Source organism: Phyllopteryx taeniolatus, chromosome 17 (genome assembly GCF_024500385.1).
Source record: "Phyllopteryx taeniolatus isolate TA_2022b chromosome 17, UOR_Ptae_1.2, whole genome shotgun sequence".
NCBI classification, from domain to species: Eukaryota; Metazoa; Chordata; class Actinopteri; order Syngnathiformes; family Syngnathidae; genus Phyllopteryx; species Phyllopteryx taeniolatus.
The window spans coordinates 19838596-19852688 of record NC_084518.1 but is presented as its reverse complement, the minus strand read 5'-3'; the positions used below and the strand labels follow the sequence as shown (position 1 = coordinate 19852688).

Here is a 14093-nt window from a genome sequence, read left to right as displayed (position 1 = left end):
GCTAATTATCTGCTAGTTTTTTGTTTAAGTGCACAGTTGTTGGGGATTGAACCTCTCGACGCCTGCGAGCCGCTTTTCGTTAATCGCTCATTCACAGGGTAAACGTCAACTGACTTGATGATAAAACATGACTTTTATTACGTGGAAAAACAAAAAGGTACATGTCAAACAAGGATCAGTGCATTGTGGAAACATTCAAAACAACAACATTTTTTAGTTTAAGGGGATGTCATTGTTCACTTGGCTCAGGTACAAACAAAAACCACTGAATTGAGAGAACTTTTGAATAGTGTGCACACGTACCGCTTACGACACATTCTCACCACTTGGTCCTATGTGAGGAAAAGGTCTTTAAAGAATCAAATATGGCTCAGTGCAGAAAAGGGATTGGACGCTTGTAAAGTGCGGAAAAAGGGTTTTTTTTGTTTGTTTGTTTTAAGCAGCCCAAATGTTGTTCAACTCTTCATTTTCCCTCCGGCGGCCGTTTCAGAGCAGCAAAAAGCAACAAAATGAGAAATGTCAACAAATTTTGTTAAGCTTGTTGATGCAATGGAAGACAGTTTTTATGGCAACGATGTTCTCGGATATGATATGACGTTTTGTATTAAAGACCTTTAACGTGATGAATGGGGGGGGGGGGGGGGGAAGGAATGTTGACTTTCCTCAGCGTTCATTGAAATCATGCAGTCGAGTGGAACAATATTTACTGTTCTACGTTGGCAATTGTGGAAAATAGCCTTAGAAATGTTTGTGGATATAAGAGGCAGTTTCAGTTTTGAGGGGCGGGGCGGGGTCCCCTCACCTGTCAGTCATGTCTTCGGACAACGACTCGCCTGCAGGGACAAAAACAAAGAAAAATAACTATGCCACCAGCAGCCCCAATGGACATTGGCTTGCCCTCGCTGTTGTGCTTGCCTTGGCCACCTGAAAAACTACTTTGCGGTTTTTCACCTTTCGCGGGGGGTTCTGGTCCCCATTAACAGCGAAAAGCGAGGGATCACTGTAATAGTTTGAAGCCTCTTTTTTGAAGAATTGTTCACTAATATTTTGTACCGCTCAAGATGGTCAACAAGGTAACCAAAATATCATTGTGATGCAGTGCAGAAACTGCTATAATAATAATACACTATTGTTATTAGTATGATTAGCAGAATGTTAGGCACCTCTTGTATTTGACCTCATTGTATGGGCAGTGGTTACCTGTGCAGGGCGGAGTCTGGTTGTCATAGCGAGAGTTGGTGCTGTGCAGCGCGTCCTCGTCCTCGGTGTCGCTCTCGCTGCTCGTCGCTGCCGCAGCCGCCAGGATGGATGGTGCTGGGTCTACAAGGAAAAGAGATGCTCAAAGTCTCTGTGTGTTAAATGTCAAAACAAATACAGCGGGAGCTAAGGAATCAAGTTGGAGTTGAACCAAAATAAATACAAAAATTAAAAAAGCCATGAGACTTCAGCTTGGTGAGCATCAAAAGAATAACTCCACAACTGTTTTACTTTTACATGATTTCCTATGGGAGTTCTGTATCTGGTGTCGCCCAGAGCTCTGTCCTAGATCCATTCATTTTATATTCCAATCAAATGGTAACAATAATAGTTTAGATTTGAAAGCGCCATTCAAAGACGCTTAACAATAACATTGGAAGGTAATGTTGGAAGCAAACGATGCTAAAATTGCACGCTAATAGAGGTAAAGTTGAAGCTCACATTGCAAACTAAAAGAGGCAAAGTTGGAGCTTATGTTGAAAACTAATGTGAAAGGTAACAAATTGGACTTTAGAATCTAATGTTGGAATCCAACAGTGGCTTCAACGCTTGAAGCGAACGTAGAAGCTAACATAGGTAAAGTTTAAGCTAACTTTGTAAGCTTACATTAGAGGTAAAGTTGGAAGCTGACATGAAAGGTAACAATGAAAACTAACTTCAGAATCCAATTTTGGAAGCAAACGTTAGAAGCTAATTTTGACGCTATCGTCGGAAGCAACCGTTTGTCTTCCTCAGCTCTAATTTAAGAGGTAACGTTAGAAGCTAACTTAAGAAGCTAACGATACTAGTAACGTTGAAGCTAACGCTAGAGGCAAGGACAGATGGAAATACCTCATGGAGGAAATTCAAAATGTTGAGCATGTTTAGGTGGAGCATGTTAGCATTGGAGGAGTAGCTAGCAATGGTTGCTTGCTGAAGGCAGGCTGGTTTGACAGCTAAAAAAAAAAAGTCTGGATCACTATCGGCAGTGGTGCTCGGCTAGTTGGTTGACGTAAGTTAGTCCTTTGTGATATGCATTAAAAAAAAAAAGACAGTAATCATGTATCACTGAGTAAAAAACATACTAAAATGGCTAACAGGAAATAAGTAATTGGTCATTTAACAGGTTGCAAAGTAGCAACTTGCATTTTTCTAATTGTTTTAATATGTTTTGTGGCTTCCATTTGACTGTAGCTGCTGTGATGAAAACACACCTGAGGCATACTGGCCTTCACTGGGCTGCAGCTGTGAAGAGGGTCCCTCTAGCAAGGAATGATGGGAGTTTCCTGAGCTTTCCGATTCAGAGTCCAACATGGCTGCCCTGTGAAAAGCAGGAAAATATTGGGATCATTTATTCCTTTTTCTACTAATTCTACATTCTTGTTCCATTTGAGGCCAGTGAGTCGCACCCCAGGGTCCTAGTGCCACAGTTCTTTCCAGCCGCCATGTAGCTGGATCCCACCAAGGAGAAGATGTCGTCCCTGGACCCTGATGGCGCATAGAGCTGCTGCTTGGAGGAGGCCTGCTCTGCTGAGACCTGAGCACTGTCCGCCACCTTGACTCCTCCTGCAGGACACAATTTCAGTGGACATATGATTGAAAATGGACTTTTTAATGGCTTATGTAGAAATGTTCGGGTGTCTGGAGTGCCCGCCCAGTGCCCACCCATCGAGTGTGAAATTACACAACCAACATGTCCATGTGAGACATACACACAGTGAACAGTATGAAGTGCTGCATCCACGAGTGAAAATGCTGTTATTGTCTTTATGGATGGGTTGCTTTTTTTTCTTTTCTTTTCTTCCTACTATGGTTTCTGGTCCCCACAGTTTGAGAAGCACTGGTAGAACATCTATTCCCCAAATCTACTGACCGTCAGCGGCCTCTTTGAGATGCAGGCCGAGTTCCGTGGCTGCGTCCGCTCCTCTCGCGTCTTTCTCCGTATGCTCCACACTCCTCTGCCGACCCACCGAGAGGTTGCTGCTTTCCAGGATGGACTGCAGGGATTTCCTTCCTGGAAAGAGAGGAGAACAGTGGGAATTGGAACTAGAGAGTAACTAACTTCTGTGCCTTTCTGTGACTCTTCCAGTCCCTCTGCAATTCCTTTGTAACCGACAGGATGTTCTTAGCAGGAAGTGGCATCTGAGCTTATCGTGTCATTAGCAGGTTGAAGCAGAGACTGGAAGAGTCATTTGCGTGTGTGTGTAAGCAGCAGAAAAACGATGTCAGTGTCTCAGTGTCATGAGCAGGTTGCAGAGATGGATTTGAAGAGACACAGAAAGCCAGAGACGTGGACATGCCCAAACGGCCGTCGTGAACTTTGGCGTTCAGGTTGCATAAAGAGCATCCAAACATTGAGAAGTTGGAAATGTGCATGCTAACCTAGGAATACATCACAATATTTTGGGTCTTCTCACCGGTGCGACACTGTCGCGATCGAACGGCGGCCGCCCTCCCGAGCAGCAACAGCTCGCCGGGCTTGGATCCGTCCGCCGGCTCCGGGTCGGCGTGGTGCGAGGCCACTTCCTCGGCGCCGAAGATCCCCGACGGTCCCGGCCTGGAATCGCCGGCCGCGTGGGGCTCCAGCACCAGGCTCTTGACGTCGGACATCTTGCTGCGCACCTCGGCCATCTGCGCCTTCAGGCGGATGAGGACCGCCGAGTCCGGGACGGAGCGGCGCACCACCTGTGGACGGCGCTCTCGTTCTTTCCTGGAGGATAAGCCAGCTGGAGGGGACACAGAGAAGAGAGACTTTGCCGTACAGCCATCGTTTGTTCTTGCCTTTTACCGTATACAGGCAAGTCAGAATTTAAGAGTTGCACGCCTTCAATTTAGTAGCACGTTGTGCCGAGCCCTCAACAGTAATATTCGTTGTTCCTCCAGAGAGAATGTGCCTGTGAGTATCGTATGCTCTGTTTGTATGTCTTGCCGCTCCATGTGCGTTCAAGTAACAGTTGGCAGACGTTTGGAATTAACCGTAACAACTATGCTCATTTCTGCTAGCCACACTATGGCATTTCTCATTACATGTTAACGTTAAGCTAACAGGCTTTTGTTAGACGAATAGTTATGATTTGGTTGAACAATTTGGTATTCAACAATACAGTGTTGAATTCATTTTATTTGTCAGTTTTACAGTAAGCTTCTACTGGGAATGTCAGACAGCTTGAAGCATTGTGCGAGCAAAGTTAAAGTGACGTTAGATCGTCTCCCATTTCTTGACAGCGAGAGCGAAAAAAGGAAGGAAAACTTTACAAAGTGTTTGAATTAAGTCTAAGTGTGTTTTATTATGTGGATTTTCCCCGAGTGGTTCTGGAACATGCCCTGTAATAAACGGGGGTTCACGAGACAATAGTTAAGTGTTTCCCACACCTTGGCTGTGGAGGAGGGACACCGGGGGGCGAGGCTGAAGACCCCACAGGGACTCCATATTGTTATGCTCCTTCAGATCTAGCAGCTGGATCAGAATGACCGGGTCGAGGTCCAGGAGGCTGCCGCCGCCGCCGACAGCGGAAGCTCCGCCTCCTCCGCTGGCACCGCGGCCAATTGCGGAGCTGCGGAGGGCTGAGTGCAGACAGGAGCTGGGACCACCTGAAGATGAAGCAGAGGATTTGCTTTACTACAACCTAACACTTTTAATTGTGTGTGTGTGTAGCATTCACTTTTAGTCAACACGTGACTCCACTTCATCCTAATTTGTCGTTAGTTATTGTGCCTTTTATGGAATGACGAAAGTTTGGGGTTACTAATTATTTTTGAAAGATTTTTTCCCCCCCAATGAAGATACCTCTAAATTAAACGGAAATACAGTCTAGACATTGTTACTGTGGTTAAAAAACAATTATAATAATACTGCTTTTAAGAAATAAGGACATTTCTAAGTGACCTGAAACTTTTGGTAGTGTATATTATTTTTTTTAAATACCGCTGTAGAAAATAATCACATTTTTAAACAGATAAAAAGTCATTTTTGTCGTTTACTAATAAGGTCTTTAAATTTATTGTTTTCTAAAACTGTATTTCTAACATATTCAACGATAAAATGTACATGGGGAAAAAAAACATGATTAAAAGTCACTTCACTTGTACGTAGACGAGTGTTTCTATATCCGATCGGCGTTCAGCTCGGGGAACGAGAGTGACTCATGCGCTTCATGCCTTCAACACCAACACAAGTCAGCTGACGGGTGAAGGGGGCCTTTGTCCCTGCCAGCTAGGCAGCGCTATTAATGTCCCTAACGCTCTGGCACTCAAAAATAAGACGATACATAGACGTCACTGCGAGACGGGAGACTTTATGAGTCACGGTCTACCAGGGGATGGAGCAAAAAAAAAAAAAACACACGCACGCACGCGCCCATCAAGAAGAAGGTTGAAGTTTGGAATTGTACCAGAGGCTCCATCCGAGTCATCGGGAAGCTCTCCTTCCTCGGTGTCCAGGTTCCCAATGAAGTCCACGTCGTTCTCGCCCGACCTGGACCATGAAGTAATACATCAGGCACACCGACACCGCTGAATCCAATAAAAGACTTTCATCAAACAGTCACGCAAAGACAAAAGTGTATCTCATTGGAAAAGCTCCAAAATCAAACACCTTTTGTGAATTTTGCCATTCAGCTCATCGTTCGAGAACAGCAAGTTGTGCGAAAAGTGCTAAATCGTCGGGAAGTTGCACATTCAAACGTTAACAGTTTGCCTGTCAAGGTTTGTGTATTTTCGATCTTTGACATTTCACATGAATGTGACGCGGCTTGTGTCAGGGAACTATGCTGAAGTGAATTGAGGACTTTCATTTAGACAAAAGTAGTACTTTGCCGCCCTCTATAGGGAATTATAAACCTTTTTGGGAGGAGAAAGTTCCTCGTGGGTCTTCGCGATTCGCGGCCCTGTACTTCTTTGTGCGCCCAACGCCACTCACATGGTTTCTTCATCGATGTCGTTCTCCTCGGTGTTGCTGGTGGCCGTGGAGCTCCCCGAGGTGCTGCTGCCATCCAGCGGGTTGGCCTCCTCCTCGGTGAGACAGTCCACCTCCAGGTCACCGTCCGACAGCTCCTGAAGGACACCGGGAAGGCGTTTCACGACGGCGTGCGTCTTTTACGAGTAACGCCACCGATCACGTGGCGTACAGTCCTTACGTTAGAGTCGTCGTGCACGGTTCGCTCGTAGTCGTCGTCGGCGGCCTTTTTGGCGTCGCTCAGCGTGGTCTGAATGTCGCCGTCGCTCTTGACGGTGCGAGGGTCTCGTTCGGAGGTCGCGCTCCCCGCCGCCAGCCTCAGGTCAGGGGGCGAGGAGCTGCGCGACGAGCGGTGGCGGAACAGCTCGATGGCTAACCGCTAAAAAGACGATTCCCGAGCATGTCACGTGTGTGTCATAGCTGGACGACAGCAAGAAACCATTCTCGCGTTCTCTCCGTCTGATCTCAAGATTTTAGCAGTCATGTATATCGTAGTTCATCTTCCACGTCCGTGCTTTTGAGTTTGTTAGCCAGTCAACAAATTAATTACGCAATATGAAACAAACATCATATACATACAGTATATTTAAATAAAATACATTTTAACAGAGTAACCCTGTTGACCGCTGTAGAGACTGACTAGCCGCAAAAGCACAATTAATCAAAGGGTAATTGAAAATAATTGCTAGAGTGGGAGAGTTAACATCACTACGAAGATTATTCCGAAATGGCACGACCCCGTTTCCCCCAAAAATATTTCCTTCGGTCCAATTTAGTATATTGAACCTGCCGCTTTAACTCGTGACCTTTCGTTCGATCCGGCAGTACATATTCAAAGAATCGACGAATGATCAGGTGGGCCGTTAATAATCTTGTCTTAAAAATAAATCTATATTCACTCCATCACACCCGGACGCACGTATTCACTTGCTCTCTCACATTTCTTTACTTTCACACTGACTTACTCTCTCCCACTCTCACTCATATTCAGTCCTGTGACTACCATTCACTCCTTTCCACACATTTTATTCTCGCCTCCAGTTTCACACCAATGTGCACTCCCCCCCCTCACAGTCCCTCACTCCCACACTCCCAAATCCTCTCAGAAATATCCAGTTACATTTATCACTTCATTCCAAATCACACTTTTTTTTCCCCCCCCCCTCTCGCTCCCTCGCTCGCTCACTTTGTGACACTCAAAGCCACATTTACAGACTCTCTCACCTCTTTGAGGTTGTTGATCTGCTGGATGTAGCCGCTCTGAGCCGATTCCAGCTGGCTGATGTACCAGTACTGGTCTCTGCACTTCTGGAAGAAGGTGGGCGAGCGTACCTGGTATCTGAGCGGCACAAATCAAACAACCAATTTAAATGAATTGTGGATTTTTAAACAATAGTTCTATTTTGAATATAGAGGAGAGTCAGGATTTTCAGTTGTCCGTCCCCAACTAAACTCCAGTAAAAGTTATTTTCCCAGAGCAGAGCGCATTTTTTGCCTGCGTGTATTGTTGTATGCTCTGATTGTATGTGTTGCTGCGGCGTGTGTTAAAAGTATCAGTTGTTTGAATATTGCACAGTAACGTCGATGCTAATATGCTGGAAATAAAAGACGGTGAAGTACCGGAGCACCAGCGTGTCCGTCTGCATGTTCAGGTAGCCCTCGCTGGCCAGGAGGTCCAGCCTGAAGAAGCGGTTGTAACCCCAACACTCGCCCACCTCGAAGTCGGAGGCAAACTCGCGGATGATGTTCTTGCTCGGGTCGCTAGAGGTCTGGTGGACCATCTCCACGCGGTACTCGTACCTACGCAGAACCAAGACCCGGTGTCACAGGAAGAGAGTGTGGACTCTGACGGAGGAAACGTGAGCGTTGAGGCCTACTTTGACGTTTCAGGGAGTCCGGCAGAAAGCTCCAAGAACACAGACAGGTAGTTTCCACGAACCACACCGTTACCATCCTGAAAGGACGCGCGCTCAATGCTCGTTCATGTCACAAAATGATATACTATTAACACCAGCGACAACGCCGTTTGATATCAACACATGAGGAGGGGAAGAACACGACATTACTGTACGGCAGGGCTGTCAAAATTGTGGGAGTGTTTAGCGTTAACGGAACAAAGTCGTAAGAGGAACTCACCGGGTAGACTTTGAGCCTCCAACAGAGTCCAGATATCTGGAGAGGAGGGCTGTAGACCGGGTCGGCCCGCTGCCTCAAAGTGCTACGAACACACACATTCGTAATCCAACACCATTAATAAAAAACGAGAGCGCTATCAACAAATAAATAAATAAATCTGCCTTTGCAAGGATAATAATGCTCACTTTTGATTGACACTTTCAGAGAGGCATTCAATTCAACACTATTTTGATTATTTTCGGCTGTGTAACTCTACTGTACGATTGCGCCAATCTCACTGACGTGGTGCTGGAGAGCGTACCTGAAGTTGACCAAAACAAAAGTGCTCGAGTCGTAGGCCGGAACCAGCTCGCTAAAAAAGCACAAGGCCAAAATATATATTGAAAGATGCACTTGGATAACATTTCACACTTGTTGCTATACTGCACACAACAAGAATATGGAAAGCAATTTACTTGAGACTGGATGCCTGCTCAAATGGCTTTGCGTACAAGAAAACGCAGGCGCGTGCGTTTGCGGGACATCGGCGTCAAGTACCTGGTGAAGTCGGGTGGCACCGGTGTGGTGACAAAGGACTGCATGGGCTTCCTGTGGACCTGCTGGAACATGAGCAGGATCTCTGGACTCTTGGAGATCAGCTCGCTCTTACTGCATGAGTGGAGCTGCGACGCACACACACACACACACACGCTATAGGAGATCGATGTACGACTTCCACCACGGTTGTAAAGGGCTGGAAAATGTCCAGTAAATTTTCAGAAAGTTTCTGGTAAATTTCCTATTAAGAGCCAACCTTCAATTTCACAAAAGGCTGGTTTATTCCAGTTATTCCCATGGAAAGTTCCCAACTTTAAACATTTTGTATCCCGAGGTTCCACTGTATGATTTGTTCTTTTTAGACATCATTGGCAGGTGTTTGGATACTTAAGTTTGCCGATTAAAACAACACCAACAAGACAAAGCTCAATAAACGAGTGCCAGCAAAAGAAGGGAAGGCTCCAACCTGATGCTCCACCTCCTGCAGGATAGACTCCAGCAGCTCGGTCTCCTGGGTCAAGGACGTCTTCTGGCCTGATGGCGGACGGGGGAGGAAGGAGGAGGAGGAGGAGGAGGACGAGGAGGAGAGTGTTTCTATTTTCACAACAGCGCAAGTGTAAACACGAAAGGCCCTGATGGATGCTGGCCGGCCGGGTGTGCGCACTTGTGTTTGAGTACATGCAAAGTGTGTGTGTATTTTTTGTTTTTTTTTTTGTCTCCTTTGCTTCTGTCAGAAGGGGAAGTCTACACATTGAGGCTGAATTTACACTAATGGGCACTTCTCTAATGCAGCAAATTTACATCATATTTAATTGTCTTGTAAATTGACATAAACCATACGTTATATATTAACATTATTTTAATATTGTTCCAAAAAATGTATACATAAGAATAATTTTGGTATGCAATGTTGTTGACTGGGGTACCTAATTACGTGAGCGGCAAGGGTGGCCTACCCATGAGCGTGATGAGTTTGTTCTTGAGCTGGTTGTCCAGACGAGCGATCATCATCTCCACCGCGTTCCGGATCTCGCGCACCCTCTCGTCCTTCGCTCCCCGGACGGCCTCCACGTTCCTTTCCTGACACAACAGCAACATTTTAAGCGCCGTCTAGTGCACGTCGGCAGTGTGACACACAACCAACATGCTTGGGGGGGGGGGGGGCTACAGCCTACCTTGCAATTCATCAATTTGCCCCCTCCCCCCCAAAAAAAATAATAGTAATTGAGAAAAATATCTGCACTGTAAAATATAAAGACAAATGTTGGACTTTAAAGTTAAATACAGTAATGCACTGTACTTAAAAAGTAAAAAATTAAACGGGCGTTATGCATAGCCACCAGATTTCATTCTGTTTGTTTGTACTGTATGTTTTAAATGTACATTTTATTCCAGCAATTCTTCATAACCCACTGAGAACCAGCGCGTGCGGTTGATTTGCGTGGCCTCGTGAGTGCTGTCGGGAAGCCGCCGTCAGTCGTATTGGCCAAATGTGAGCGGCTCCTCCATGCTCCTTGAGAGTCTTTTCATTTTGTTTGTCCCATTCCTCTTATTGTTCAATTGTTTTTAAATATTTGAAAAAAAAACAACAAAAAAAACCTAAATAAATTTGTTACAAAAAACTACAACCAAGCGTTGGCTCGAAAATCGATGACCTTGTAAGTTGGGGCGCTGATAATTTAAGATAGCACTGCATTGCTACCGTCTCAAAAGAGATAATTTGTTGTTATTTTTAATGACTCACATGTCGCTTTGTGGATGTGAGGGCACTTTTGGTCAAAGTTCAAGTAAACTGTGATGACATGATTCACACACACGGGAGGCGTGCAGAACATCTGCGAAGGAAACTACCGCGACGCTCACCACTTCCTGCACCAGGCTGATGAGCTCCATGAGGCGTCGCCGTAGCTTGGCCACCTCCTCCTTCACTTTGGTCACGTGCTGCTCGTAGATCTCCACCAGCGGCTTGAAGGTGTGCCCGCCGTGCTGCACAAGCGCACGGAAAGACGTCGTCGTGACGCAACAGAGGTGAGCGGTTCTTTAGTGCGAGTAAAACTCTGTTACCATGCCGCCCCACAGAGCGCACTGGTGGCAGATGCATTTCTTACACGTCCAACAGAAGACGCTCAGCTTCTCGTGGTGGTTCTCACATCTGCATGGGTAATGTCATAGATTAAAAAAAAAAAAAGTGACATTTAGCTATCGCTCATCTTCAAGGATAACCGATTTGGGAGAATTCCTTAATAGTAGTTTGGCAAACACCCCCTGAAAATCAACAGAAATGGCAAACTTCCTGTTAAATTTCATGTATGGTTTTTAATACTTTTTTTTTTTACATATTCGGTCATGATAGCACTATCCGCCTTATTTCGCGTCAACCGGTGAAACTGGGGTTTGGGGCTGATTTTATTTTATTTTTTTGCATTCTAGGCACGCTAAGTAATGGCTTATGTGGGTTGTGTTGGGGACCTCTTAAATTCATACTTTTTCTCCAACACACATGCTTGCAAAATCTGGTGAGTGTTCAGGCATGCTGAGGCCCCCAAAAAGGCGATTCATTTGTAGAAAAAGTTAATAAAGTCAATTGTAATACCATTTTATTGTTATACTGGTGTATTGTAATAAACACATATCATGAAATAATATTTGTACAAAGCCCAATCCTGTGTTAATTACGGAAGCGTATTGCATGCACTTGGATTATTAAAAAAAAAAAAAAAAAATCGTTTTTCTGAGTACCGTATTTTCATGACCATAAGGCGCACTTAAAAGTCTTAAATTTTCTCCAAAATGGACAGGGTGCCTTATAATGTGGCGGCTTTTTTTAAATATTTTTTTTCTGTTTTTCTGAGTATTTTTTCCTGTTTTTTTTTTTTTGTTTGTTTAATCCAAGTGAATGCAATACGCTTCAGTAGTAACACCTACCTGTTACTGTAAATGTGTTTACTGCCACCTAGAGGCAACACCTGTTATTGTTTTTTTCTTTCTTGAATCAAGAGGACAAAAAGGAAGCATTTGAGGAAATACTGTTGGGCAGTAAATGCACAAGATGAAGAAGCTGAAGAGAACAAAGAGCTCACTTGTCTTTGTCGTTGTCCTCGTGCTTGGTGAGGCTGCAGAGTTGCAGCGTGTCCAGCTGTTGCGTCACTTCCTCGGCCCAGCGGCAGTTTACCAGCTCCCTCAGCTGGAGTGGCGCCCTGCACACACGCACGCATGCGCACACACGGACGGACATTTACACAAACGGACAGACACACCCACACACACACACTGACTGAGCTGACATCTCTACAGACGGTTTGATTTGCGAGGCATATTGTTCCAGAAAATGTCAATTTTTGCGGTCTTACCGACAGTGCGGACACTGAGCTCTCTGCTCGGTCAGCCAGCGCTGCCAACAAACATCGACAACAGACAGTTCAACATCGCCTCCGTGACTTCAACACACAGTGCAGCCACCATTATAAATAAAAGCATCTCCACGTACTCGTATGCAGCTGAAGCAGCAGAGCTTGGAGCAGTGCGGGCAGAGGCGAGCGTCCCTCAGCTTCTCCATGCAGATGAAGCAGCGGAACACCTCGGCGATGCTCTGCACCGACAAACGAGAGCGCTCAGGTCAGCCGTTTGAACACTCTGGGCCTGAATTGTGCAGCGAGAAACGCAAACCTCCACGCTTTGTTCGTCCATTTCCGCCAGTTTGAGTCGGTTGTCTAGGACGCCGGGTAAACAAAATGTGACCTAGAAATGAAAGAATACACCGTGAGAAAAGTATTCACTTATACACTAACCACAAAAAAAGTGGAATTGGGAAGGAGCTGAACAGCAAAAGTGACAACAGGTGTTTGCATCATTAAAATTTCCAAGGATGTCCACTTCCATGTCTTTCTGTGACTCTACATCCAGAGATTTTACCATAATAATCTGATATAAATTAGAATATGTACAGTCAATAAATAGGTAAAATACTCAGTTCCCAAAATATTCGATAGTGGCAGCCTTAATGTCTATTGATGCAATTACTACAAATAATGTTGGAACAATTACATTTTCAATGAAGCTAACGTGCATGTTTATTTTTTTTGGGGGGGGCATTCAACGCCGAGCTCACCAACGTGAGGAAGACGTGCTAACAGCTAATGCCGCGTGCAGCATGTAGCCAAAATTATATAAAAAAATCTTTTTTTTCTTTTAATGCAAATTTTGTACGGGATAACAGAAATAGCAGGTGTTCTTTAATGTTGTAGCCGGTGAGAGGCTAAACGTTTAACGGCTTGTTGCCAAGTGCCAGGTTCATCTAAAAGGCTCAGCATTTGTAGGCACACTGCTCATAGGATATTAACAATATATTCTCTAAGGGATATTACCCTACGGGTGAAATATGAGATGTTGCAGGGTGATAAATAAATAATAGATGAGAGGCTAGCAAGCGCCCTCCTGGCGTTAGCCGCTGTCGCCCACCTACCAAAAACGTCGTTAAGTCCCAAGCGGTTACACGACGTCCGCAAAAACAAATATGCTACATTGTCTTGTTTTATGGAAGCACCAGGCGTCGTCCGGCGTCCAAACCTTTACAAAATGTTGCGATGATGGAGGACCGAGGACTGCCCGCCGCGGTTTAGCCCCCGAATGGAAGGAGATGTGCTGGGAAAGGAAGGTGTCTGTAAACCCCGCCCCTTCTTTAGCGATGTCCAATCACACCGCGGCATTTTCTTATTCGCTTAAAGATCGACAACAAGGATACTACCGCCATCGTGTGGTAAAATGAGCACACAACAACGGACGACTGAAAATGTTGAGTGACACTGAAAAAACATCTCTATCTATCTATCTATCTATCTATCTATCTATCTATCTATCTATCTATCTATCTATCTATCTATCTATCTATCTATCTATCTATCTATCTATCTATCTATCTATCTATCTATCTATCTATCTATCTATCTATCTATCTATCTATCTATCTATCTATCTATCTATCTATCTATCTATCTATCTATCTATCTATCTATCTATCTATCTATCTTCTTTTCCTTTGGGCTTGTCCCGTTAGGGGTCACCACAGCGCGTCATCCTTTTCCATGTAAGCCTATCTCCTGCATCCTCCTCTCGAACACCAACTGCCCTCATGTCTTCCCTCACGACATCCATCAACCTTCTCTTTGGTCTTCCTCTCGCTCTCTTGCCTGGCAGCTCCATCCTCATCATCCTTCTACCAATATACTCACTA

At 45.0% G+C, this 14093-nt stretch overlaps 1 protein-coding gene across 4 annotated transcripts; it reads right to left on the bottom strand.

The window, feature by feature from the left end:
* Nucleotides 1-114: 114 nt before the first annotated feature.
* Nucleotides 115-13516, bottom strand: trim37 (tripartite motif containing 37). 4 transcript variants are annotated; one of them, XM_061751758.1, is made up of 25 exons: nucleotides 13326-13515; nucleotides 12530-12601; nucleotides 12351-12452; nucleotides 12214-12254; nucleotides 11944-12060; nucleotides 10928-11015; nucleotides 10727-10849; nucleotides 9820-9943; nucleotides 9330-9457; nucleotides 8864-8988; nucleotides 8628-8678; nucleotides 8327-8408; nucleotides 8068-8144; nucleotides 7811-7990; nucleotides 7415-7529; nucleotides 6372-6569; nucleotides 6155-6288; nucleotides 5628-5710; nucleotides 4609-4827; nucleotides 3654-3962; nucleotides 3110-3250; nucleotides 2646-2802; nucleotides 2451-2557; nucleotides 1201-1320; nucleotides 115-833 (listed from the first exon to the last, which is right to left on the bottom strand). In XM_061751758.1, the coding sequence occupies exons 2-25, from the start codon at nucleotides 12548-12550 to the stop codon at nucleotides 799-801; spliced, it is 2877 nt and encodes a 958-aa protein (XP_061607742.1). In that variant the 5' UTR covers nucleotides 12551-12601; nucleotides 13326-13515; the 3' UTR covers nucleotides 115-798. The 4 variants fall into 4 exon arrangements, with proteins under 4 accessions (XP_061607742.1, XP_061607744.1, XP_061607743.1 ...); XM_061751760.1 differs by having other exon boundaries at nucleotides 9330-9397; XM_061751759.1 differs by lacking the exon at nucleotides 8628-8678 and having other exon boundaries at nucleotides 13326-13516.
* Between the last annotated feature and the right edge of the window lie 577 nt (nucleotides 13517-14093).

Bases quoted from the DNA above. Each gene is read 5' to 3' on its own strand.
- trim37 (XM_061751758.1), bottom strand. From the start codon at position 12,550: ATGGACGAACAAAGCGTGGAG. The intron at 7,991-8,067 runs GTAGGCCTCAAC...GGTTCTGCGTAG, and splicing joins GGACTCCCTGAAACGTCAAA to GTACGAGTACCGCGTGGAGA. The intron at 2,803-3,109 runs GTCAGTAGATTT...TGTGTCCTGCAG, and splicing joins TCTCAAAGAGGCCGCTGACG to GAGGAGTCAAGGTGGCGGAC.